We start from the raw sequence: 27080 nt of genomic DNA on the forward strand, positions 1-27080 counted from the left end.
GTGTCCTCTTTTGGAAGGCCAAACAAAGTAGTTTCGCTTTCACAACGAAACACACAGCATCTTCACGACATGGCGGCGGCGGCAACAGCAAGAATTAAAGTTACGCCTTCTTTTTTTGCGTATTTGGGCGGCGTTTTGCAAATCTTCCCACATTGTGACGTAGACGTGGGGGCATGTTAGAACGAGCCGTTTTAGGTAGGTGTGGTTGACTCTTAACTTTTATAAAGAATATCTCTTTGGATTTGAGACTTTAGTCTTTGCAACTTTACAGATCTTCTTTATGCACCAAGAGCTTGTAACACTCCAAAGAGAAAGGAAAAATTGAAATCGCATCATATGACCCCTTTAAAGGGATAGTTCACCCACAAGTAGCCAATTACTCACCCTTCATTAGAAGTCCATTATGGACTTTTCCATCCATTTTCATTCTTAAAGTACTTTATTGGAATGATTGTGTTTACATACATTATTGATAAAGCATTATACATAAAACAAGTAATGACAAGAAAAAGCAATATACATAATATAACAGTAAATATATCTGTCTATTTAAATATAACACTAACAATTAACAGTAGAAAACAGTATCAAATTAAATTTGCTAAATAAAAAAAGCTAATAAATAATAATAAATACAGGTAACACTTTAGTTTACGGACCAATTCTCACCATTAACTAGTTGCTTATCAGAATGCAAATTACTAACATATTGGCTGTTTATTAGTACTTATAAAGCATATATTCTGCACGACCATATTCTACATCCCTTAATCTTATCTTGTAAATAAACTTAACAGCTACCTTACAAACTATTAATATGCAGCAAATTAGGAGACAAAATTAGTAGTTAATAGTAATGGAATTGGTCCCTAAACTAAAGTGTGACATAATATAATATAAAATAGACATTTATTAAGAAATGTTTGCTGTTCCTCAGTAAAGCGGTGGCTTTTATCTCGCATTAGCTTTTTTAATCCTCAATGTAGGGGCCTTATTTGCGAATTTTTACCAACCACATGAAGAAAAATAAAAACATACTGTTATAAATGTACAATGATGGCCTTTGATTATATTGATCAAGGCAGTAGTTGGTCTTTTGAGGGTGTACAGCAAAAAAATGAATTTGGCTGCAGTTCAACTGTCTTACCCTTTGTAACAAATGCATTTGATCCATTTCTGAAGAACTGGAAAACTGTGGCATGAGTTTTTCCAAGCATTTTTCTTGAACTTTTTAAAGAGTCAAAGTTAAGGCATAATGGACTTTGAAAGGAAGGACAAAAATCTTTAAGGTTTCATTCAAAATATTTCTATGTGTTCCTTAGATGGACAAAAGTCTTCAGGTCACATAAGTGAAATTTCTGCAAAATATTGTGGGCGAAAAAAAAGTCTGTTTTCTGTTGTTATTAGTGTAGTTGTATCAAGCACCGCTCACACAGGAGTCACTTTCATACCAAGCAGCTTCTGTTAATCTGCACTGCAAATTCGCGCGAACATCTGAACCCATTGCAAAATTTCACCCTCACACAAAAAAATTCCCAGTATTTTATATTTTGCCAATGAAAAATTGTCAAGCAATGGTAAATGTGACTGCCCCTTTATGGATTTAGAATGACATAACTGAGTAAATGATGATTCATTTTTGGGTGAACTCTTTGAAAATCATTATGTCTGAGACATGGTGTGGGCGACCCGAGTTCGAGTCATTTTCTGGGGGTCCTAGAGTAATAAAGTCATCGTATTTGTGTTCCTTGTGTAGCTGATGAGAGTGCAGCAGCAGCAGAGCACTGATCTGGAGCAGCAGAAGCTGCAGGCAGTAGAGAGCGCTCTGGGCCTCAGGCTGGACCGGATGGAGCAGATCGCTGCCGCAGAAATGGACCTGAAGAGGGAGCGCAAACAGTGCACTGCACTACAAGAGCAGGTGGAGAAACTAGGTGAGTTGCATGAGCAACATTACCATGTGTTTCCTTACACTTAGCCTGATAAATGCAGATCGGCTTGCCTTTGTCGTACTGAAGCGCGAGTATGTGTTCAGAGCAGGAGGTGTGTGAGCGGGACTCCAGACTCCTGCATGCTGTTGAAGAGACCCACCGCCTGCAGGACGCTCTGCTGTCTGACAGCACCAGCGCTGAGGGACGTCAGGAGGCCCAGAGGAACCACAGCCACTCAAACAGGCAAAAACTGCAGGGAGTGGAAAAGGTGATTGGCACACTGATCCATAAGTAGTACACTGCCAGTTTAACGGACCATGGAGCAGCTGCATAGGCACTATATCATTAAGGGCATTTAAATGTTGTTCCAAACCTAACTTTGTTCTTTGTAGCATGTTTTTTGGGTTCATACAATAAAAGTCAATCAAAGTTGTTTTAGACCCCATGTTCTTTCATTATATGCACAAAAACATTCAGCAAATATATATTTTAATATATTTTCATGCTGTTTAGTTTAGTTCAGTGTTACTTTAGTATTACTTATATTCTATTATAGTATTTATTAATATTTTTAATTAGCGTTTTTTTTTATATTTTAGGTTTTCTTTTCAACTCATGTGATCATTTTGTTTTGTTTTTATTTGTAAGATTATTTTGTATATTTCTATTTAGTTTTTATTTATTTAATTTTATTTCAGTTTAATTAAATATCACTTTAATGTAATTTTAGTACTTCAATGTAAATATTTTAGTAATTTGGTTATGTGCTCATTTCATTTGCATTAGTTTTAATTGTAAAACATTTAATAATTACATTTACATTTAGACATTTAGCAGATGCTTTTATCCAAAGCGACTCACAAATGAGGACAATAAAAGCAGTCAAAACTAACAAAAGAGCAATGATATGCGAGTGCTATAACAAGTCTCAGTTAGATTAATGCAGTACATGTAGCAAGTTTTTTTTTAAATAATATAATAAATAAAAAGAAAACAGATAGAATAGAAAAAGAATAGAGCAAGCTAGTGTTAGAGGCCTTTTTTGCTTTTAAGCAGAAGTCAGAAGGTCAGAATTATAATTGTATAATAAATAAAAAGAAAACAAATAGATAGAATGCAAAACGATTAGAGAAGCAAGTGTTCGTTTTTTTTTTTTTAAGAAAAACAAGCAGTTAGTGAATAAATAGAGTGCAAGTCTAAAAGGGGAAAGTTTTTTTTTGTTTGTTTGTTTTAGTTTTTTTATAAAGAATATAATAAAAATAGAGAGTGCTAGAGTTAGAGGGTCAAATAAAGATGGAAGAGATGTCTTTTAGCCTATTCTTGAAGATGGCTAAGGACTTAATTAATTATATTTCATTTTAAATTATATTTTCATTTTATATTTCATTTCTATTTCGCTTTATTTCTATTCTTTCTCTGTTCATTTTAATTAAATTTTTTCATTTTCATTTAATTTTAGTTCTTAAACATAAACTTGTTTTATTTCAGTTAGTTGCCAGTTCAACATTTCTAATTTTTTCAAGTTTAAATTTTTTCATCTAATATTTATACTTTATTTTATTTTAGGTATTTTAGTTATATAACTGTACTTAATAACAACGCTAATATCAACAAATTTGATATTATCAGTATTGGATTGTTTGGCCAATTCAAACAAGTGATTGTTAAATATTTGAAAGACTAGGAGAAATGAAGCAGTAATCCAATAGAATTAGATTGTATCTAATTGAATGATACCTTCATGGTTGGGTATACTGTGCTGACTTTGTTATTTCAAACTTCCTTTATTTATGCAAAATCTTTGGTCGCCTCTGGCTGTGTGCTTTGCTATAGTTTGTAGCCGTCAGACTAACTTGAGCTTGTTTCAAGAGCATGTACATCTTTAAAGGGACCTGCTGACTGTGGAAAAAGCTGCTCAAGAAAACCATAAACAAGCCAGAACACTGCAGGAACAGCTCAGAACCATTTCCCAAGAGCTGCTCTGCCTCAAAGACAGTACAAACAGGAAATAGCATTGTAACACACCACATCTGTTTGCTGTAATAGTTTTGTTGCAGATAAACATATTTGTTCTGCTTGTTCTACTTGTTTGGGCTGGAACCATGTCTGAAGCGATAATGTGGTTATCAGTGAATACGAGGAAGAAGAATGACTGTCATGTGCCTCTCTCAGCTGCAGAGCCAAGAAGAGGGCAGCACTCAGCTACGTGAGATCAAGGACAGCATGCACTCTCTGAGGTCCCAGGTGAAAGCAGAGCTTGACAATGGGCTGAGGGAGCTGGAGTCGCCCTCTAGTGCCTCCTCAGACACAGACAGCCTGAAAGAGAACCGTCCCGGTGTGGGGATCCCAGCATGCAACACTAAGGTGAGCCTTTTCCTATGCACCTCTTAAACAAGTGTTCTAGTATGGGTGTATAAATGCACAGATTACTCTAAAGCAGTGGTTCTCACTAGGGGGCCTCAAGATGACAATTATGAAAATGATTTCAAATAAATTAAATCAAACAATGAAATAGGTTCAAACTGCTAACCTAAACAACTAAATCTAAATATTTTTTATTCAAATTCACTTTTAAAGGGGTCATATGATGCGATTTCAAGTTTTCCTTTCTCTTTGGAGTGTTACAAGCTGATTGTGCATAGATAAGATCCCTGAAGTTGCAAAGACTAAAGTCTCAAAACCAAAGAGATATTCTTTATCAAAGTTAAGACTCTGCCACGCCCCCCTAAAACGGCTCATTCTAACACGCCCCCACATATCTACATCACCATGTGGAAATATTTGCATAATGCGCCCAAATGATCACGCAAAGAAAGAAGGCGTGGTTTCAGGAACAGCAGTTAGTGTTGAAGCAGCCATGTCAAGGAGACGCTGTGTGTTTCTAGGCGAAAGCAAAAGCACTTTATTTAGCCTTCCGAAAGTAGATGCATTTAGGAATCTTTAAGATTACTTACAACAGAACAGCAATGCATTTTATGGACGACCGTTTCGTGAACCTAGGAGAAGAGGTCATTCTGCCTTTGCTATGACAATCTGGCGCTTCTGAATCAGCTACTGTAAGTATGTTTTGTTATTAGTTTAAGTATTTGCTATTGACTGTTCAAATGCGGAGTTTTGCGCATCGTGTGCGTGTGCGCGCGCGCGCGCGCGAGCGAGAGAGAGAGAGAGAGAGAAAGAGAGCGCGAGAGAGAGAGAGAGCGCGCAAGCTGATTGTGCATAGATAAGATCCCTGAAGTTGCAAAGACTAAAGTCTCAAAACCAAAGAGATATTCTTTATCAAAGTTAAGACTCTGCCACGCCCCCCTAAAACGGCTCGTTCTAACACGCCCCCACATATCTACCTCACTATGTGGAAATATTTGCATAATGCGGCCCAAATGTGCACGCAAAGAAAGAAGGCGTGGTTTCAGGAACAGCAGTAGTGTTGATGCAGCCATGTCAGTGCGAAAGACAGATTTCAGCTGTCTTAACCGTGGCTTGTGTACTGCAAACACATACCAGCTTCATCACTGTGTCTGTCACGGGACTCTGTTCCCCTTTCGGGCTCTGTTTTTACATTTATTTTGAAAGATGAAGCTCGCGTTTATGGTAAGGGGCGTTACATTTCCGACGATTGCTTGCGGTGTTCGGCCAATCACAGTGCACTGGGTCAGCTGGCCAATCAGAGCGGACTGCGCTTGTCAAAGGAGGGGGCTTTGTAGAAAACGAAGCGTTTGAGAGAGGCGGGGCATAGAGGACCTACAATAATGTACAGTATTTGAAAAAGAATGTGTTTTTTGAACATTAAAGCATGTCAACATATTCTGTTACACCAAATACACAAAATAATGATCTTTAAAAAAGCATCATATGACCCCTTTAAGGAATAGAGCCCGAAAAATCTGTCGCAATTTATTCACCCTCATGTCATTTCAAACCAGTGACTTTCTTCTGCAGAAAATTTAAAAAATAATATTTTGAAGAATGATGGTAACCAAACCATTTTGGTTGTCACTGACTTTAGTTGTATGGGCAAAAAATACAATGCAAGCCAGTTGGAACTGAAAATGTTTGGTTACCAACATACTTCAAAATATCTTCTTTCTTTTCCCACAGAAGAAATAAAGTCATACAGGTTTGGAAGGACATGACGGTGAGTAAATTATGACAGAAGTTTCATATTTGGATGAACTATCACTTTCATTTCATTTTTTTTTTTCTTTGCAGAATGAGCGATTCCACTGTTTTGCAAAACCTTGATATACTTTATGAGGTAGCTTAAAATGCAATGGGCATTTTCTTATAATGAATACACATTTTACTCGTTAAGGCAAGCGTTAAAAATATATTAGCAGGTAACAGTTGAGTCAAAATATGTTTTTAAACCCTTATCCTAATTCCTTATCCAGTATATCATTAATGATTATAATTGAGATTAAATAATTACTTAATTTTCAATTTACATAAACAAGGCCTGGCCATAGATTATAGTAAGTTTTGAAAACAAAATTAGGAGCATTTTGAACATAATTATGAACTGCAGTGGCCTTGGACTCCTTTTGGCAACCACTGCTATAAAGCAACATTTACTCAGCTTCACATCACTGAAAAGTCTGATTATTCTATCCGTGTTACACAGAGAGAGCTCTAAAAAGAATAAAAATGCACCAAAACGTAGCCCATATGACTCGTGCCTCATTCTCTTCAGCTCTCAAATCTTATTTATGCTTGTGTATTTTCAAACCTGGCACATTTGCAAACCATGTATCATTAAAGGGGTCATATGATGCTTTTTTAAAGATCATTATTTGGTGTAACAGAACATCAGGAGTTGAGATAGTGCCAATGTTGATCATTTGCTACAAACAGGATGAACAGTGGCGAGGTGACAAGCTGAGGGAGAGACTGAGGCAGCAGGAGGACCACTTAAAGGTACAGTCAAATCTTGGTCATTTGATAAGGTAACAAACTTTGAGACATTGATTTAGATTTTTTCTAGGAAGATTTGAAATCTGAGTGTCTCTCCATGGTATCCAGGTTCAGCTGCGCAGACGCATGTTCTCTCAACAGGAAGCTCTGAGTCAGCGCAGACTGCAGACTGAAGGCAGCATTCAGGGCCTGCGCAGACATGTCGACGAACTGGACCGGCGCCTCAGCAACTCTTCCAAAGACTCCTATTATTTGGATGACCAGGAAGCTCTGCCAAAACATGCCAATGTAATTGATCAGAAACAATGCTCCACTGTCCCTTTTGTATTGACATGAGCAAATATTTGCATATGCAGAAACGTAACCAAGCAGCATATATAAAGAAGGAACTAATTTCCATTATTTTTGTCAGATTATGAAAGCAGGTGGTTACAGAGGAGCAGCTGGATTAAACCCGCTTCTACCAGAAACAAGCACGCAGAAACCACTGAGCCAAATTCACGAGACCGTCTCAAGGACTTCCTGCTTCAGTTAGACCAGAGTCTGGAAGTGTTTCAGTCTCCTAAACGCCAAAAAATAGGCTGGCGTCAGCACTTTCCATATACAAATAAGCAAACTGAAACTTGAGGTAAAAATAAGATGGTGAAAGTTTATTCTCTACCTCGATTTGTTCTTGTTGCTTTATGAAATTCTTTTTAATACAAACTGACATGTGCCTTCTCAACTTTTGCTCATGTTAAAGTAGACAATGTCTTGTGAGTGTTTACAGGTGAAACAGATGCAGGCAGGAAGGTTTCATGTTTCATCATGTGATGTCATTGATGCAGGCTGTGCTCTGGAATGAAGGAGTTCATTTTTACATGACTGTTGTCAAAAATGACCTTGTATTCAAAGCCAATATATGCAGAGTATTTATTACAGCACTTTTCTTTATATAGTTTGTCTAGAATCAAATACAACTTAAATTAAGTGTGCAATACAATTAGTAGTCTTTCTTTAATTTTCTTGTCCAGTTTCTCTTCTCAAGTTGTCTCAGCATTATTGCTTATATACAGTGTATGTGGACAAAAACAGTCTACAGTATTGTCTTTATTAACATAATTACAAACAAAAGTCACTTACAGAAGACAGAACTGAGCAGAAGATTAATTTTTGCAGATGTCATTAAGATGTGAAAAAAGAAAGACAGTAGGAGCAAATTAAAAATGGATTTTCAGTTTACAAAACAACACATCGAAAATCTACCATAATAGACAAATTTAATAGAAAATCATATTTGGAGTGCTTGTTTTTGCCTTTTTAGCTGTTCGTTGCAAATGTGCATCAATGGAAAAAGAAACAACTGCTGGTTGTACAAATCAGATCTGGGCCGAGTTTCCCCTCAATTATGTTTCTCATGCTGTGGTGGCCTGTTTGTTACATATTTATACATTTCAAGATATTATTTACTCCGTTAGAACTGGAGGAAACCATGATGTCTGTAAAAAGCAGTCATCAGGCTTAAGAAACTCAGCTCAGCTCAAAAACACGATCAGTGTTTGGAAATCAATTTAATGGAATGCTTTTGAAAAGGCAAAATCTCTATTACAAGTGAATCGCTGGAATTCTTTAGATAAAAGCTATACGAGGATCATGAATAAAACGGGCAGCAATATCAGAATGAACAAAAGCATATCATAAGGCAACTGAAATTATGTAAAAACAATATGAATATCTTGATATGATGAGGGATTGCAGGGCCTGAACGTTTGGTACATGATGCTCCTGTCAATCTGTTTTTCTTGAGCTACTGTGATGTTGAAATATTTACAGATGCTCAAGAACAGATCGAAGGGGATCTGAAACCTCGTAGTATGACAGACTGTAGACCTCAGTAACACAAAACAAGCTCCAGGCCCTCGGAAAACCAAATCAAAACTGCAAAGTGCGGAAAACATTCTTCAGGACCTAAAATGCGTCCTGTCCTCTTCAATACATTACTATAACAGTTACTAAGTTAAAATAACTGTCTGAATCGACTGTTTGTTTGTTTTTACAATGGACCTTCTATTGAGATTCTTCTCAAAACAATACTAATCTTGTATAGTACATGTATATTATTTCCTGAATAGGTACAAACGGGGATAAATATTTGGTGATTGGATGTGAAACTGCAAAACCTCTAATTTCAAACAGAATACAATATTCAGTTATAATTTTTTAACAAAATGTTACATACAATGTTGATGCATATCCTCCTGATCACTTGACATCATGTCAACACAAATAATGTTTGCCAATATTTCCATTTCATTTACATTACGCTAGTATTCAGACAGCTCCTGTACATGAGATGTTTAGTTTATAGTTATGCACAATCACGTCTGTTAAGGATAAACCCAGCATTTCTTCAGTTTATCGACAATCATCTTCTCTCTTCAGGATTAGTGTTCAGCAGGGGAGCCGTCCTCCCTCGAGTGCTTGCTGGGAGCACTGGGATGTGTGCGTACGAGAAACAAGCAAAACAAGTGAGGGAAGACACAGGAGAAGGGGAAGAAGAGAGCAGTAAGGAGGGAATTATGTTACACCTCCATCATCACGCAGAGCAATCTGGCCCCAGACTCCATGAGCAATCATACCGGAAGGGGAGAGGCTTTTAGAGGTGGGATGTGGGACAGGAAGGAATAGAGAAAGAGAGAGAGTGAAGTCTTCATGGTCATTAACAGCTGCAGCCCTCCTTCTGGGGCTGTGTGTCGCTGTTGAGCCGCCCACCCTGCGGAGCGGTAGGCTTATGCTGGACCCCTGACTCGGCCGCGTTCAGGTCCAGGCTGCCGTCCTGAATGTTTTGGTAGATCTTCTTCGCGGCTTCAAGAAATGCATCCTCCACATTCTCGCCTCTGTTGGATGGACATATTTAGAGACGCTAAAGAGGACTGAAATACAAAGTACATTTTACAGACAAAGAGCGTATGCTGTGCCAGCAGACGGTCTAATGGCCACTTACGTTTTTGCGCTTGCCTCCAGGAATAACAAACCTGTTTAAAAAGATTAAAGATGTGAAAGCGAGCGTGGCGTGTCCTACAACTTATTAGCCTTACAGTCAATTCAACAGTGAACCACTTTATTTTGATCTAAAAGTGGTTCAGTTAATAGTAGTTAACCCAAAAATTACTCAAGATATAGATGACTTTGTTTCGTCATTGAAACAGATTTGGAGAAATGTAGCATTATATCACTTGCTCACCAATGAATCCCTTGAATTGAATGGGTGCCATCAGAATGAGAGTCCAAACAGCTGATAAAACATCACAATAATCCTCAAGTAATCCACACGACTCCATTACATTAGTTAATGTATTGTGAAGCGATAAGCTGAGTGTTTGTAATAGGGCAACTTTGAAACGTTGCCTTCTGCTAAAATACAAGTCCTCTATTATATTGCTTTCTCCAGTAATAGGCATCTCGTGTCTGAATCAGGGGAGATCTAGGCATAGATCAATCACTGTTTACAAGCGAATATAGTTAAAAATCTGAATTTTTTTAATGCGAAGACAACGGGATGGTTATGGACTAGTATTATGGGCAGAAGTGACATTTTAAAGTTAAAATGCCTTAATGATGGATTTGTTTCTTCCGAACACGTAGCTTACTGCATCACAGGACTTTAATTGATACACTGGAGTAGTGTAGATTACTTGAGGCTGTTTGGACTCTCATTCTGACGGCACCCATTCACTGCAGAGGATCCATTGGTGAGCAAGTGATGTAAAGCTACATTTCTCCAGATCTGCTCCAATGAAGAAACAAACTCATCTACATCTTGGATGGCCTGAGGGTGAGTAAATTTGAGCAAATGTTCATTTCCGGGTGAACTACTACTTTAACAAAAAACACTTAATATAAAATATTAACAATCCAAATTAAAGACCTTGAATATTCCAACTTGCAGTTTCTTTTTAACCAATCAACTTACCATTTTCTTCAGCAAACTGCTTGGCCTCTTCATATGTGACATCACGCTGGGCTTCTAGATCTGCTTTGTTACCAATTAGAATGATCACCTGAGGAAAGATTCAGATTCAGATCACAGGCTCAAGTTTGATCTTTGTGCAAACCACATGAGCAGTTAAAATATGTATGAAGCTCCAACACCATTTACTAGAATTGAAATGTTAAAGGCATCATTTACAAAGTGTGCACTGTTGTTGAAGCTAATGAACTTACAGTATTGGGGTTGGTGAGATTCCTAGCATCAGTCAACCAGCTGCTGAGGTGGTTGTATGTGCTTCGCCTGCAAATAACATGAACTGCATATGTTCCTTGCGACTTTTAAAAAGTAATATGATAACAGGCACAAATCAAAAGGTAATAGCAAACATTTAAACTCAACGCGATCTGAACAGAATATTGGTATACCTGGTGATGTCATACACCATGAGGGCCCCGGCGGCTCCTCTGTAGTAGCTGCGTGTGACGGCGCGGAATCTCTCCTGCCCTGCAGTGTCCCAAATCTGAAGCTTCACCTTCTGCCCACTCACTTCAATTATCCGTGTGCCAAACTCAACGCCAATTGTATGAGGACAGTCAGCCATAACTACAACGAGACAAAGTTATGCATGTTAGACTAAATTAAAAGACTTTTCATTTAAAATGACAAAAGGTCTTTAATCAATAATCAATCTAAAAAAAAAAAAACATATATATGGTAGTGTTGTAAAAAATACAGATTTTTTTGATACACAGATACTTATATACTTGAAACTGTTTCAATGCTCTTTTTCCACAATAGCTAATGATCTGGTAATTTCAGAGCAACTCGATTCACAGTAAATGCTGCAAACTTCATCTCTGCATGTGCTGTGAGTTTAACGTGCATTTGAAAACGCAACATACACCAGTTACGCTTTTTCACATTCCATCCAGATCATGACAGCTTTTCACAAGATTTGCAATTTGTAATTATTTGACAATTTTCTGTTGTCACAGTTTCTCTTGTAAACGTTTCCCTGTAGTTTCCCACCAAAATAAAAGCTTGAGGCTTTAATTCTTTAATGAAAATTAATGGAAAGCATTACATTTTTATTACTGCAGTGTAAAGTAAAATAATCATAATAATTATTATGAAATAATCTTTTTTTTTTTTTTTTTACAGTGCAGTTCTATTGTCTATTGCAATAGTGATATATTTCTGTCTTGAAATAATAATACTAATAAACTATATTGATATATTAGTAGTAGTATTAATAGCTATTGGACATAAATACAGTGCGAAAATATTTGATCCCCTGCTGATTTTGTAAGTTTGCCCACTTACAAAGAAATGAAGGTTCTGTAATTTTTATGGTAGGTTTATTTTAACGTATAGAGACAGAATACCAACCAAAAAATCCAGAAAAACATTATATAAAGGTTAGAAATTGATTTGCATTTCAATGAGTAAAATAAGTATTTGATCCCCAAGCAAAACATGACTTAGTACTTGGTGCAGAAACCCTTGTTGGCAAGAACAGAGGTAAGACGTGTCTTGTAGTTGGTCACCAGGTTTACACACATCTCAGGAGGGATTTTGATCCACTCCTCTTTACAGATCCTCTCTAAATCCTTAAGGTTTCTTGGCTGTCGTTTGGCAACTCGAACTTACCCCATGAGGCGAGATCTTGCACGGAGCTCCAGACCGAGGCCGATTGATGGTTGTTTTGTATTTCTTCCATTTTCAAATAATCGCACCAATAGTTGTCTCCTACAAATGGTCTTGTAGCCCATTCCAGCCTTGTGCAGATCTACAATCTTGTCTCTGATATCCTTTGACAGCTCTTAGGTCTTGCCCATGGTGGTGGGAGAGGTTGGAATGGAAGATACAGATTGTGTGGACTGGTGTCTTATACACCTAACGAGCTGACATTAGGAGTAACTTGTTAAAGTGACAGGACTAATCTTTGTTCCACATGGGCACGTAACCAATCTATGAGAGCCAGAATTCTTGCTGGTTGGTAGGGGATCAAATACTTATTTCACTCACTGAAATGCAAATCAATTTCTAACCTTTATATAATGTGTTTTTTCTGGATTTTTTGGTTGATATTCTGTCTCTATCCGTTAAAATAAACCTACCATAAAAATTAGACCCTTCGTTTCTTTGTAAGTGGGCAAACTTACAAAATCAGCAGGGGATCAAATAAATATTTTCCCCACTGTAATCTCAGACAACAGTTCATAAGAAAATAAGTTAAAAAGAATGTACTTCTTTTTTTATGATTACGAACAAAAGTATTTAATTTAGATACTGTTCAAATGTTATGCCCTTATTGTTGTGGCAACTTTTCCCTGTGGCACCAAAAATGGTATAGGAACGGTTTTTCAAGGTATTGTATCAAAATTATTAATTCCAGTATTGTGATAAAACTAGCATGTGGTATTAGCCTGTATCTCAAAAAGCACTGTTCCCTTGTTTTAGTGTAATGCATACCATTCTTAGCACTTACATTTCTTTTCTGTGAACTGGTGGAGTAAACATGACTTTCCAACCCCCATGTCACCTATATAGACACCAAATATTCATATTATATATTCAGCATGACAAAATACAACACAAAGAGACATCTGATTTGTCACAAAGACACAATACCCAAAAATAAAACTCAGTAAATATTATAAAACGTTTATATAACACATTATGTTTTCTAAAACAGTTCACACGTAGTGGAAAACAGACTGCTCACTTACCAATAATGATATATTTGAAAATATAGGAATAGTTATATGGTGCAGTCGTCATTTTTGCTCTGGAAAGCAGAAAGAAAAATGATTCAAAGCTTAAAATTACACATTAACCCATAAACAGCCGAAACAAATCAAATGTAGAGCGTTCACGGCAACAAAATGAAACCACACTGACAGCAATCCAGCAGCGCTCAGCTGACCGGGTAACGTTAGTCCTACTATTGTCTATAAAGACACATTTCCCTTTTCCTCCATAAGTTTGCCTAACCTCGGCGGTGAGCGTTCAGGACAAATTCAGGATAATATCAATGTAGAAATGACAAGCAAACACGATAGTAATGTAAACTGAAATGTATACAGGCACAGAGTAACGTGACACTGAGCTAAACGAGCATAAACAATCTGCAGCACTACAATCAGCTAGCGCCATGACTGACTAATCGGCTAATCACATACCCCTGTCAAAGGTTTCGCAGCTATGTGCTAGACCACACCTAATAAAAATCACTCCAAAGTATTATTTTAAAGCGCAAACCAGCGGCACTTGCGTTTCCGTGTCGCAATTCAGACGATAAATGTGTTAATGTTCAGCATTAAAGGACTAGTTAGCGTTAGCTGACCTCACGCTGAGCCAAACCCAGACATGCTAAAGCTAACAGCTACTCCCAAAATTAGACCCGTGAAGCGTTAAAAACAGTGTCAGTCATTAGTATCCAACAACTTTGAAACGCAGTATTGTGAAATGTATCTTGTCATGTGTGTATCCTTTACCTAAAATATAAATTCAAGTGGTTTTTGGAGGTTTGGGTTGGTCTCGGTGTGTGTGAGTCGTCTGGCCGCTTTCTTCCTCTAAAGTGCTGCTGCGATGAAAACAGTGAGAGCAGCGACCTCCACTGGAGACACAACACACTGCTCTACTGGAGACACAGCACACTGCACCATACACACTAAATACAAAATATGAGATCAAATGGTAAATAATCAACTGCTCTTTCTAAAGTAACACTGTGCAGCAGCGAAACCAGAATAAAATTGGTTCAGAAGAAAGAAGCTTTTCTCAAAAAGTGAATTTTTCAAAAATGTCCGATCGAGACAAGCTGCCACACGTTTTAAATAAACATAAATGTTTATAATTTTAGTTGCAATATTAGTTGGCCAAGTCAATGGTTTATTATATTGTCTTGAGCAATTAGCCGTTTCATTAAATGTTTTGCCCCGGTCTCCCCTTTACTGTTATATCAACGAACACGCTCTTTAAAGCAAAACCTTTATACTGTAGACAAATAATGGCACACTGCACTGTGTCTCCTTTATTATGACTGGTGCTATCAAACCTCGCAGAATCACCAGCAACTGAATCAGTGTAAACACTTACTGTGCATTTTTATATAATATTACACGTATAATATTAAACCGCAAACTCTGCGTTATTTTTTTACTGACTTCATTTTTTTTCCAGAAGAAAATGCATGTTCGTAGAGCTGACTAATAAGAGGAGGGGTTTCATATGCAAATGAGACAAACCTGTTGAAGATTACTCCCAGTACCTGCGGAAGCTCAGTGCTCAAACCTACAGCTGCCGTCCCAGACTCATCTGCTGATAATACCTTTAAAAAAGCTTTAACCAACAGGTAGGTTCTGTTTGATGGTGTTTTAGGATAGAAAAACATTCTTTTGTTTCCTGATGCATAGTCACCATCTGATGTTGCTATTAATTATTTTTCTCAAGCATCACTTATTTAGGTTAGGTAAATTATTATTATTTATTGTATTTATTAATGCTTTATTCTAAATGAAAAACTAAATTGATCTGCTATATACCAGTGGTATTTAAAAAATACTTTTCTCTATAAATACTGCAAATTATGACATTATCTCTATAGTAACCAATAAACTGCATTTTATGTCAGATGATGTCAACAGGGTAACTTTAATTTTCCTGTTGTCTATTCCTGAATGACATACAGTGGTTGAGAACAGGTAAGTGTTGAAGTAAGTGTATTGTTGTGCATTGCACCTCTGCTGTAAGTAAGAGAGACCCGCCCTTTGTGACTCTTTCATTTTTCCATTGGGGGTGGAGATCTGTGCCTGAGGGCATGACCAGACTCATCCACGTCATCCCCCACCTCATACCAGGCCAGCAGTTTGATTTTGCTGAAGCTTTAGAACAATTTTAAAGATGTAGAAAAAATGTTCTAGACCAGGGCTATTCAACTCAGCTCCTGGAGGGCCATGTCCTGCAGAGTTTAGTTCCAACCCTAATTAAACATACCTGACCAAGCTTATCAAAGTATTCAGGACTATTTAAAAATGATGAACAGGTGTGCTGGAATTTTCGATATAGGTTAGTGTTAGAATACACCACACAACATTTAAAAAAAATAAGCATCATACACTTGCTGACTTTGTAAATGGTTACAGAGAGGAACTGGATATCAAATATTATACAACTGAAGATCACACGCTACCAGACCATCAAGTCATTCCGGACAAAATAAACTCACATAGAGACATTTGCCTTATTGCTAGAAGTAAAAGTTTGTAAAATATCAAACATATTTAACATTTGACTGAACTGAACTGGCTCTGACTACCTCAACTAGTAGTGTTGACTCTCCCAGACTGCAGATCGTCAAAAATTAGGCCAAACATTGTGTAGTGTATTTTAGCTTTTAGTAAGGATTCAGTATTATTTTCTGAATGCAAATGCTTTACTATATTTTGTCAGATTCTTGGACCAAAGCCTGATCTTCCTGATGCACAGACTGAAGACACCAAGACTGATGCATCCAACAGGAAGTCTGCAAAATTGTACAAGGTACAGTAAGCTACACTCTCTAGGTTTTCCGTGAGAAATACTGAAAACTTTACAAAAATGGTTTATTCTGGTGGTCATTATTACCTAGGTGTCAAATGCCAGTGGGAGTATGTCTGTCACTTTGGTGGCTGAAGAAAACCCCTTTTCCCAGAGTGCACTGCAGTCCACCGACTGCTTCATCTTGGACCATGGTTCCAATGGCAAGATATTTGTCTGGAAAGGTCAGCTAGGCACATCATTCAAATTAATTCAAAATTTGCATTTGGATCATGCCTAAATGTAAATCTTGACCTTTTATTTCTTTAATATAACAGGTAAAGAGGCTAATAAAGAAGAGCGGAGTGCAGGCATGAAAGCTGCTGAGGACTTCATCAGTAAGATGGGCTATCCAAAACACACTGAAGTCCAGATCATCCCTGAGAATGGAGAGACTCCTCTCTTCAAACAGTTCTTCAAGTTATGGCATGATACAGACCAGACAAAGGGTATGGGACAAGCCTATGTGCCTAACAAAATTGCCAAGATCAAGAAAGTGCCCTTTGATGCATCATCTTTGCACAAATCGGAGGCAATGGCTGCTCAGCATGGAATGGTAGATGATGGGAAGGGGGAGAAAAAGGTAAATGTGTTCTGTATTGTACAACAGATTGTAACGATCAAGTGTTTTTATGTAGACAAAATAATGGACAATTTGTCTTGTTTTGTTGCTTTGGAAAGATCTGGCGCATTGAGGGATCAGACAAGGTACCAGTTGACCCATCCATTCTTGGGCAGTTCTTTGGAGGAGACAGTTATATCATCCTGTACAGCTACAAGCATGGGGGACGTCAGGGGCAGATAATATATATTTGGTAAGAGCTATAGACCTACTTCTGGTATCCATTCAGCCCTTTCTGAATGCTGAACCTGGAAAATAAACACTGAATGCCTAAGAATTTGGTCCTAAGCCAAGGGGTTTGTCTGCTCATGTTACACAAAAACACTCAGGTAACAGAACATGGTCGTTATGTATCTCTGCAAATCAGTATATAAAATCAGGTATCTCTTAGCCCCTAGGCTTCTGTTAGTCAATAGGATGAGTCATCACTGTAAAGGTTTCTTAAATGAAGTTCCTAAACGTAAGTTAGGGAAGAGTGAGCCCATCTAATCTTTCAATCAACAGCCAGACTATATAAGCAGCTGCTTGCCTCTCTCCAGTCTCAGCTGTTCCAGCATCCCTCCACCTCCCCAATCTCCACCTTCAGCTTAGGTACTTTGCCCTTTGTAATCATCTGATATCAAGTCTCTGCGGGGGTATATCAGAGCTCAATTTGAAGCTGCTTCATCAAGCCCCTCATCAGTGGACAGCAAGCCAAATAAGTTTAAACATAATTTCCTAAAGATTATATGGGCAAACAAACTCTTTAAATGGGGTTGTTTGTTATGTCCGCAGGCAGGGGGAAGAGTCCAGTCAAGATGAGAAAGGGGCTTCTGCCATTCTGGCTGCCCAGCTTGATACAGAGCTCGGTGGGAGTCCTGTGCAGGTGACATTTGCTTGGTGCATCGATTACAATATTCACCTACTGGATGTCTACTGAAATAGAGACCAGGGGTGTCCACTCCTGCTCTTGTAGGGCAAATGTCCTGCAGAGTTAAGCTCCAACCTGCCTAACACACTTGTCTGAAGGTTTCTAGTAACCCTGAAGACCTTGATTAGCAGGTTTGGGTGTGTTTCTTCAGGATTGGACCTCTGCGGTACAGTAGCCCTTCAAGAGCAGAACTGGACATCCTATACCATCAAAACAAATTAGTAACACCAGTTTGAATGTGAATGTTTATGAAGGTGCGAGTAATTGAAGGCAAAGAGCCCCCTCATCTCATGAGTATCTTTGGCGGCCAGCCAATGGTGGTGCACAAGGGTGGGACTTCACGAGAGGGTGGCCAATCTAAGGCTTCTGCAATCCGCCTTTTCCAAGTTCGTGCCAATCCTGCTGGGCACACACGAGCTGTTGAGGTGAGTCAAAAGAATGGATGTGTTCTTTGAATGTATCATTGTATGATGCAGTTTCATTTTGTTAAATGTTCTTCATTTGAAAATGTATGCAAAATTGGTTCTCTATTGACAGTTGTTGTTCACTTTGCCTGAAACAGGTTGATCCTGTAGCCTCCAGCCTCAATTCCAATGATGCCTTTGTTTTGGTGACTGCTTCAGGCTCTATGCTGTGGCTGGGTCATGGTGCAAGTAATGCAGAAAAGAATGGAGCCAAAAAGCTTGGCAGCATTTTAAGAGTGGACCTTTCAGAGATATCAGAAGGAGCAGAGGGAGGTGGGTGTACTTCTGTCATTGGTAGAGGAGTGTTTTACTGTAGTTACTTAAAAGTTGCATTCAGAATATAGATGAACCCATACTGATCAACTCTTGTTCTTTCTCAAATTTCTATGTAGATGGCTTCTGGAGTGCTCTTGGAGGAAAAGCAGACTATCGCACCTCTGAAAGGCTCAAGAGCAAAATGGACACCCATCCTCCTAGGCTTTTTGCATACTCTAACAAGACCGGACAATTCCTTGTGAGTTTCCATGTTGAATGGTTCAACTTATAGTCCACTGAAATCAGAAAAGAATCTTGCATTTTTCACAATTTATGTTCATTCTGTGCCAATCTAGATTGAAGAGGTGCCAGGAGAGATGACCCAAGAGGACTTGGCTCCAGATGATGTCATGATTCTGGACACATGGGATCAGGTAAAATATGTTTGTGTGCGACACTTGCAATAAAAAATGCACTCAAGAAAATGAAATCTAACACTGTAATGCTTGAAACCATTATCTCCAAGGTCTTTGTTTGGATCGGAAATGAAGCTAATGAAGATGAAAAACGTGAAGCTGTGACTTCAGGTAAGAAGTTTCCCATTTTCAACTGCAATATTTTCCTACCGTTTTCATTAGCTAACAATTTATCTTTATAATTGTCTCTCCTAATATAGCTGCCAAATATATTGAATCAGATCCTGCCAGCAGGGACAAGAGAACTCCCATTGTTACAGTGAAGCAGGGCTTTGAACCCCCCACCTTTACAGGGTGGTTCCTGGGTTGGGACCATGACTTCTGGAGTTCTAACCCACTGGAGCGGGCCATGGCTGGTTTGAAAATGTAAACTGATGACTCTTAGGGCTGAAGACACAGAGTTGTTTATGTTTGTTTGATCGAATGATTCAAATTGACTATCAACACTTAACATTACCTAACATTTCTCATCTGATTTACCAACACTTGTTAACCTCACTCAATCTTGTTTTACCTTCATATGGGAAAAAGAAAAATGTCCTTGTTTACAAGACCTAATAAAAAATTAATAATAAAAATTCTGTTTATTCAATTCTTCATCAAAATAAATGGAATGACAAAAAAGGAAATGATCGTACATCTTTTACATGTACATCTTGAAAATGTCTTTTTCTCTTTACTTGTGGAATATTACTCACAATCACTAGTGTGACTGATCTGTACATAGTTCAAGAGGATTTGTCGTCCTCTTTCTGGCCACTCTCCTCATCACTGTCGCTGCAATGATCCTCATTAATGTCCCGAAAAATGTCAGATAGAAGGAAGCTCTGCTTCTGGTCAACCTTCAGCTCACTGTCATCAAGGTCTTCACAATCTTTCACCAGGCCCGGTAAGACTCTCTCATAAAGGAAGCCAACAATGTCTGGAAGGAACAACATCATAGACATACAATGCATTAAAAGACATTCAGTAGGTAACTCATAGTCCAGTCCTAACATGCCCTACTAGACGTAGGTTTTTACATCCAATTTTTGTATTTATTTAAATGTACAACAAACATCCATTATTTTCCATTAGGGACATTATCAAGTCCCTGAAGTACTTTTAGACTTAAAGTCAATTGATTACAAGGCTCAAGAAACCATTTTTTGCATCTTCAGTTTCCATCGCTGGAGTACACTCTAGAAGAAAACAATGCTGGATCTACAACTACAATCTAATGTGAAAAAATTAACACACTAACCTCCAAAACACTTAGTCTTCCAATCGGGTACATAGCCAACTTTAAGCTGGTGCCACTTTGCTTGCGCATATGCTGGAGGAACATCCCTATGAGACAAAGGACAAAGACGTGACATCAAGCTTGTTTATACCACCAGCAGCAGCATCATGCCTGAACAAGCAGGTGCATTAATTCTAGTTACTTACTGGGAAACTGAATAATGTAACCTGTGTAATTGTGCTCAGATGCCATTTGCACTACTTAATTAACTCAGAGGATTTTTTTTATTCTGAAACTAGCAATATCACCATGGTAATCTACAGAGATTATGAAATTCTCATATCATTGGAAAAGATTCCAATGTTCAACAAATATACCTTCAACAACAACAAGGTTTCAATTAATCTGGGCTTTCAATGGATATAATATCATAGTTATATACATATACAAAAAGACAAACTGAATGTGGCCAAGACATTATTTACCAACAAACTACAGAAATAATTTTGAAAATCCATTCAAAGATAAAAGAACTTGTAAATTCAATCAATTGTTTGGCTACCAACATTTTTCCAAATATCTTGTTTTGTGCTCAACAGAAGAAAGAAAATTCTATAAATATTTGGACCAACTTGAGGGTGATTAAATAAAATAATTTTCATTTTTGAGTGAAGTATCCCTTTAGTCTTTTTAAAAAATGTTTTGCTACTTGTAGGGCAATATTTTTTAAAACATATATTTTTTAAAATGGAGTCTTAAAAACCAAGAAAATCAAAAGAACCACGATAACCAAAAGAGTAATAAGATCATAAATCGTGATCTTGAAAGAAATGTATACTATTTGCCACATCACCCACCCCAAACTGCATATAATCCTCACCCAAAAACAGCTGTGAGATCATCCCAGTTGACGTCCGTAACATCCTCCACTTGCAATTGATACATTCTGTGTGAATACATGACATAGAAGCCAGATAAAAAAAACATGTCAGGATAAAAAAAGCAAAGTAAGCATGCAAAAACAAGATATCTTACACTTTAATGAGTCTGATTTTGGCCTCCTGAGCTTTCCTTCCCCTACAAGTCCCTGAAGACATCCGCACAGTGAGGATGGACATCCTTAGGGGTGAAGGAGAAAATTCAGGGACAATGTAAATTATATAAATAGAGAATTACTTAACATGTTTTAAACGTGCCACCATTTAATATAAGAGTTTTCAATGACTCTCTCACCATTTCTCTCTGCATTTGCTCCAACATCGAGTTTTAACTTTCAGAGAAATATTGAACCAGGGCAAATTTTGGTACAGTATTACTCTACTGACTCTTTTTGGTGATTTTTTATTAGGGGACTCAGATTTCAGCACTGTTACAATATGGTCTCGCACAGCCCTCAAAAGTCTCTGCTCCTCCTTCGCTGACCACGGTCCACTTTTTCTAGCTGTGTGATACAAATTGATGAGATACAAAATGACCAACCATCACTAACCCTAAAATTTACAATGTTGGAAATGTAGAAAAGCAGCTTGCTGAATTAGACTTACCTGTATTAAGTTGAGTAAAACGTTTCTCAAGAGAGTAAGAACTTCGACCCGTCAGCTCAGAAATCTTTTGCCAGTTACTGCCATGCAGTGAATGATACTTAAGCAATGATTTGACTTCTTCTTCTGTATATCTTTTAAGAAAAGGAACCACTGAGGTTTATTACAGAACAAAAATAAAAAGCAGAGCAGATCAATTTTCTAAGACCAAATACCTTGTAAAGCTGTAATTTCATTTACCTTCCCTTATAGTTTCCACCATCAAAAACTTTCCTTCCACGGTTAAAAACATCATGGCAAGGCCTGGGAATTCCTTCCGCTGTTCAAATTTGATTTGAAAAAAGATGACAACAGATATTTCAGTATAGCTTATTACAATGTTCAATATGTATTCAAATATAACAAGTCTTTATATTCCAAGAAATACTCCACCCAAAAATTAAAATTCTATGTACGTGGGACGACATAAGGGTGAGTAAATGATGAGAGAATTTTCATTTGGGTAGACTATAAATAACAAATAACGTGTTCCTGCAAATAACATGTGTAAAGGGCATATCTGGGACGCAAGACTAGCATGTCTCGTATTGTCTCTCTACAGAAAAAAAGTTTAAATAATGCAGGATGAGGGTGAGGATGATGACCTTAGAGCTTTCAAAAACAAAATCAACAGAGAAGCGAGTGAATCCAATGTGATTGTTGAGACTCACCTATCCTTTCAAAAAACTTGTAGACCTTTTTCATCTTTGTCAATTCCTCTCTCTCTTCTGGGAAACGTTTTGGATGAAAGAGCTTGGTAGCATCTTTCACTCCTGTGAGAGCAATAAAATCTCTAACATTCTGTCTTAACCTCTCGTTTTCTGCATTAGAGAATCTCCCATGCCTCAGCACGATGCCTGTGGACACAAGTGTGAAGAGTGGAAGGCAAACATTATTAGCCTTCTTTTATATGGACACTATACATTTATTATGACATTAATCTTCATGTATAGATAAATGATATAGGCTGATCTGACTAATAATAATTAAAGTATAATTTCTAACATGTTTAAGTATTATTTAAGTAAAATAGTAATAGATTAGATATAACCAGCCTACCTTGCTTTCTGAATTCCTTGAACCTTGGCAGATCATACATGATTATTTTATTGATTTCATGTGAGCTTTTGGACTCAATTTTAGGACAAAATTCTTTCAGTTCGTTCAGTAGATTGGGATCAACTTCTGGTTCATCCAACAGCGTTCGCCTTCTTTTGCGCTTTCTAGTACCAATTAGTAAGGCAGGTTCTTCCTCATGTTCTGTGATAATGACAGGCTGTTCTTCTTGTGCCTTGTCATCACAGTCCGTTTGTGTCACATTTGCTCTGTTTTTCTTTTTCTTAGCAGGCTTCTGCGGCTCTTGTGACTCTGCTGTGGGTGTTTTCTTGTCTTTTACTTTATGCAGGCTTGTGACAACCTCCACTCCTTCATTCAGTTTTCTTTTTTTCTTTTTGTCTGTAGGTGTCTGCAGGCTTACAATCTCCAATTCCTTATTTTTGTTTTTCTTCTTATGCACCTTTGGACTTTCGGTGAGTTCATGCTGGCCTGGAGTTTCACTTTTCTTGCTCTTCTTCTTCACCTTTTTATCATTAACGCGGTCCATTATGTTATTACGCGAATCTGACTGCATTTCATCCAACATTCTTTAAAACGCAAAAATCATGACGACACAGAAAACACAGCACAACGTGCTTTTCACAACAAACACAAAATCCAACTTGATTCTTGACAATCTTGATCGTGTGTCGCTAGAATATCACGTCATCCGCATATACTGTTTTCTGAATCACATTAAAGGCATTAAGACGGGAAGAAATTGAAATTATGTTTATAAAGCGAAGTGTTCAATTCTTGATAAACTTTTACCGGATTGCTTTCCACGCGGGTTCTTCCTATTCTGCTTCTTCATCACCGATAACAAGCTGCACTCTCAGTTACACAACAACCATACTGCCACCTTTCAGACAGGAGAGTCCTTCTTCTTCTTCTTCTTCTTCTTCTTCTTCTTTGAGTTTATTGGCGGTTCGCATTCCTAAAAGAGCATTACCGCCATCTACTGTGGTAATGGATCAGAGACACTATATCCCTACTCCCCAGACCATTCAGGACTCGTGCTTTCAATGTTTGCTGCGTGTTCAGCTCCTCCATCTACAGCCCAAGTCCATCACAGTCCAGAGAGGAGAAATAACAACAACAATATTATTATTATTATTAATACTACTACTATTATTATCACTATCACTACCATTACTATCATTATTAGTAATAACAACAATAATAACAATAGCCTATCTATATTCTATTCATTAAATGAGTTCTATTTAAAAATTGTATTAATAAATTATCCCCTTCTACTGGATTTAAAAGCCTTTTTAATGTTAATTGTTGAACACCTTTCTTCTTAAATTTTTCTATTAGATTACTTCTTTCCTCTGAATATCTATTACACTTAATGAGTACATGTTCCACTGTTTCTTTAATTCCACACCAATCACACAATCCTGTAGGGTGTTTTCCTATTATATGCATTGTTGAATTAAGACCTGTATGTCCAAGTCTTAATCTAGAAATAATACAGTCTTCTTTCCATCTCCCACTTGAGTTCCTTCCTCTTCCTACCAATGGTTGTATTTAGTGTATTTCCTTTGCCATAACTTGTTTTGCTAACTTGTCTGCTGCTTCATTCCCTGATACTCCAGTATGTGCCGGAGCCCACAAAAACGGAACTATTTTATTTGTCTGTTGTATCAAGGAGAGTCATTACAAACATATTACAAATATATTAGCACACATTAGCTGAATTCGAAATTGCACAATGTAATACTATTCTTACTATATCTGACTGTCATTCAAAAATATGACTGAAAAAAATAAGATTATGATAGTATTATTCCAAATTAAGGCCATATCTGCTTCTAGCTTTAGGTTTTAAGATGATACCACTATAAAAATGTAATAACACATATGCATAGAGATATTAAATTAAAAACAAGCGCTTGGTGCTAATAAAATAATTAGCAATTGTAATAAACGAAATGTTCTCAACATATTTTCCCTAATCACTACAGAATAATTGTGACATTATATTAAAATGTAAAAGCAAACTATGTTTTATGTTTTCATAATTATAGTATAAAATATTATACCAAACAAAACCATTTTACTTGTCATAGGCTAATAAGTTTTTGTAGATTTTATTAGTTGTCAAGAGTTGCGATGCAATTTTCTTTTTTGTAGGTAATTCATTTTAAACTAAAATGCAATTAACTTATCACTACTGTCTGTTGTAACTTTGGCAACACTTTGATTTTACCTTTTTAGACAGCAGTTCATTTTAGAGTTATTTTGTTGTTTGTACACTGAAAACAAATATGCAAACAGAAACAATATTCAGGGCAGTGTTTTCTATCATCTCAGTATATTGATAAGAGGCTTCCCTTTTGACCACCAACATTTGTGAATGTAATATTCATGTAGACCAGTATTTATTCAGATTAATAAAGTTTTTCCTCGTAAAAGAGTAAAACGAAATGAACACTGCCATGCCTAATTTCGTGCATAATAAATATTTTCATGTCATTTTACAAGATGTGATTGGTGTCTGTGATGTGATGCTGCCACCCTCTGTACTGGAGCAGCAGGCAGCAAAACAACCCTGTTTCGCCAATAGGAAGTAACTACGGTAGAGCTTCGTGTTCAAAATACTGTCATCGGATCAACAACAAAAACAAGCAGAGCGCTTTGCTGAACCTTGTCATTGGTAAGCGTATCAAACTACTCAAATGCCACACATATATTTCGCCTTTTATTTATTGAGCCTGTAGATGACGAGACGGCCGATGCGCTATAAATGAAGTCATTCGACTTACACTGAATACTTTAATTTTTTCCAAACATCCAGCATCGTAAATATTCTCTCCTTTTGTCATCGTGTGATATCTGCATTTTTATCTGCAGGTCGCATTTATAACCAAGTTTTATTTTATTTAAACCCTTGAACTACGTTTTAGTACAGCCTAATGTTGTTTTGGTGATAGATAAATAAATAAATAAATAAATACAATCCACGCGCTTATTGGCTGCTGTAGTCACCTTTGTGTATGCCTACTTTAGAGTAACGTTACATTACGCCTGTTTTACTCTATATTTAGCTAATCATGAAGTCAAACAGCGAGTTTAAACGGACATGTACTGTATTATCCGTTATTGTTTAAAAACACTAAAACTCATGAAACTCTAAACCAAAAACGTTGAGCGTGTAACGTTAAATACTGGAAAAGTTTCTTTTGCAGAGCTGCAGAATCTGGTCGAACCAGCGCTAATCCCAAACAAACGCGTTGTCATGGCAGCCGTGCATTTGAAATTCAACAACTTGTCAAGGCGCACTGCGCAGCTGTTGACTGCGTTAAATGAATGGCTGACTCCTGACCCGAGGCTTATTTTAGGACAAGTCGAGTCATGTTAACTAACTGCTTTCGTGGCAGGACAGCAAATCGACTATTTTATCTTGAAACATTTTTATGTGAAACATCTGTCGTTTTGAGAGATGTAATAATCGGTTTCATTGGGGGTTTTGATATTACACTTTTCTGTCAGTGATTGGTTCTTCAGGTCTAACGATGATGGAAAAGTAGAAAAGTTTTCTCCTTTTAAATAAAAAAAAGTGCCTTATTTGCTGGCATTCATTACTAGTCTTGTGGTGAACAATTAATATTAATCAAGTTTAATTGTGAACTATCAAGTTAAATCATGGGGAAAAATAAAAAAATCTTTAGTCAAAACCTATATCTATCTATATCTCTGTTATATCTATTTTCTGGTCAAACCCGAAAAATTTGTTTAAAGGGGTCATATGATGTTGCTAAAAAGAACATTATTTTGTGTATTTGGTGTAATGAAATGTTTATGCTGTTTAAGGTAAAAAAAAAACACACATTATTTTCCACATACTGTACATTATTGTTTCTCCTGTATGCCCCGCCTTTCTGAAACGCGAACTTAGTTACTTTTTATGGAAAGTAATGAGTTACATTACTTTTTTTGTTACTTTCGCGTTACTTTTTAAATATGAGCAGTGCTTGATTGTTTTTAATATAAGAAGTTATATTTATAGCAAATGTAAAAGCCCTTTCACACCAAAAAGTGTAATGAATAAACCTCAG

At 37.2% G+C, this 27080-nt stretch overlaps 5 protein-coding genes across 7 annotated transcripts in view; 3 read left to right on the plus strand and 2 right to left on the minus strand.

Moving 5' to 3' along the window:
- Positions 1–7335, plus strand: part of LOC107740813 (centriolin-like) — a 34091-nt gene extending 26756 nt beyond the window's left edge. The window contains exons 38-42 of the mRNA XM_016553332.1: positions 1757–1931; positions 2033–2196; positions 4101–4292; positions 6777–6839; positions 6945–7335. Coding sequence (XP_016408818.1) covers positions 1757–1931; positions 2033–2196; positions 4101–4292; positions 6777–6839; positions 6945–7172 — 822 coding nt within the window. The 3' untranslated portion in view covers positions 7173–7335. The remainder of the gene's footprint in view (positions 1–1756; positions 1932–2032; positions 2197–4100; positions 4293–6776; positions 6840–6944) is intronic.
- A 797-nt stretch (positions 7336–8132) lies between these two features.
- On the minus strand, positions 8133–14443 carry LOC107740814 (ras-related protein Rab-14-like). 2 transcript variants are annotated; one of them, XM_016553334.1, is made up of 8 exons: positions 14307–14443; positions 13539–13595; positions 13298–13351; positions 11232–11409; positions 11040–11106; positions 10789–10876; positions 9820–9850; positions 8133–9712 (listed from the first exon to the last, which is right to left on the minus strand). In XM_016553334.1, exons 2-8 carry the CDS (start codon positions 13588–13590, stop codon positions 9535–9537), a joined length of 648 nt encoding a protein of 215 aa, XP_016408820.1. In that variant the 5' UTR covers positions 13591–13595; positions 14307–14443; the 3' UTR covers positions 8133–9534. The 2 variants fall into 2 exon arrangements, with proteins under 2 accessions (XP_016408820.1, XP_016408821.1); XM_016553335.1 differs by lacking the exon at positions 14307–14443 and adding an exon at positions 13711–13731 and having other exon boundaries at positions 13539–13597.
- Positions 14444–15438: 995 nt separating this feature from the next.
- On the plus strand, positions 15439–19669 carry LOC107740826 (gelsolin-like). The gene is made up of 12 exons (XM_016553347.1): positions 15439–15459; positions 16264–16353; positions 16442–16574; positions 16668–16972; positions 17071–17204; positions 17786–17876; positions 18176–18346; positions 18484–18658; positions 18778–18899; positions 18997–19074; positions 19167–19227; positions 19317–19669. Exons 1-12 carry the CDS (start codon positions 15439–15441, stop codon positions 19484–19486), a joined length of 1551 nt encoding a protein of 516 aa, XP_016408833.1. The 3' UTR covers positions 19487–19669.
- A 38-nt stretch (positions 19670–19707) lies between these two features.
- LOC107740815 (transcription termination factor 1-like) lies at positions 19708–23897 on the minus strand. The gene is made up of 9 exons (XM_016553336.1): positions 22978–23897; positions 22590–22775; positions 22120–22198; positions 21883–22013; positions 21572–21779; positions 21374–21457; positions 21219–21284; positions 20360–20445; positions 19708–20038 (listed from the first exon to the last, which is right to left on the minus strand). Exons 1-9 carry the CDS (start codon positions 23558–23560, stop codon positions 19845–19847), a joined length of 1617 nt encoding a protein of 538 aa, XP_016408822.1. The 5' UTR covers positions 23561–23897; the 3' UTR covers positions 19708–19844.
- Positions 23898–25577: 1680 nt separating this feature from the next.
- Positions 25578–27080, plus strand: part of LOC107740816 (tubulin-specific chaperone cofactor E-like protein) — an 18517-nt gene continuing 17014 nt past the window's right edge. For both annotated transcript variants that reach the window (XM_016553337.1, XM_016553338.1), the window contains exon 1: positions 25578–25678. The gene's annotated coding sequence lies outside the window, so the exon portion shown is untranslated. The remainder of the gene's footprint in view (positions 25679–27080) is intronic.

This window comes from Sinocyclocheilus rhinocerous, unplaced genomic scaffold (genome assembly GCF_001515625.1).
Source record: "Sinocyclocheilus rhinocerous isolate Xijiao unplaced genomic scaffold, SAMN03320098_v1.1 scaffold2330, whole genome shotgun sequence".
Taxonomy (NCBI): Eukaryota; Metazoa; Chordata; class Actinopteri; order Cypriniformes; family Cyprinidae; genus Sinocyclocheilus; species Sinocyclocheilus rhinocerous.

Excerpts from the sequence above, each read along its gene's own strand:
- LOC107740815 (XM_016553336.1), bottom strand. The coding sequence starts at position 23,560 with ATGTTGGATGAAATGCAGTCAGATTCGCGTAATAACATAATGGACCGC. Across the intron at positions 22,776-22,977 it reads CAAGGAATTCAGAAAGCAAG|GCATCGTGCTGAGGCATGGG; the intron begins GTAGGCTGGTTA and ends TTGTGTCCACAG. Across the intron at positions 21,780-21,882 it reads TTTTACTCAACTTAATACAG|CTAGAAAAAGTGGACCGTGG; the intron begins GTAAGTCTAATT and ends TGTATCACACAG.
- LOC107740826 (XM_016553347.1), top strand. The coding sequence starts at position 15,439 with ATGTCAGATGATGTCAACAGG. Across the intron at positions 18,659-18,777 it reads ATCAGAAGGAGCAGAGGGAG|ATGGCTTCTGGAGTGCTCTT; the intron begins GTGGGTGTACTT and ends ATTTCTATGTAG. Across the intron at positions 19,228-19,316 it reads ACGTGAAGCTGTGACTTCAG|CTGCCAAATATATTGAATCA; the intron begins GTAAGAAGTTTC and ends CTCCTAATATAG.
- LOC107740814 (XM_016553334.1), bottom strand. The coding sequence starts at position 13,590 with ATGACGACTGCACCATATAACTATTCCTATATTTTCAAATATATCATT. Across the intron at positions 13,352-13,538 it reads TTTCAAATATATCATTATTG|GTGACATGGGGGTTGGAAAG; the intron begins GTAAGTGAGCAG and ends GTGTCTATATAG. Across the intron at positions 11,410-13,297 it reads CCAGTTCACAGAAAAGAAAT|TTATGGCTGACTGTCCTCAT; the intron begins GTAAGTGCTAAG and ends GTCTCGTTGTAG.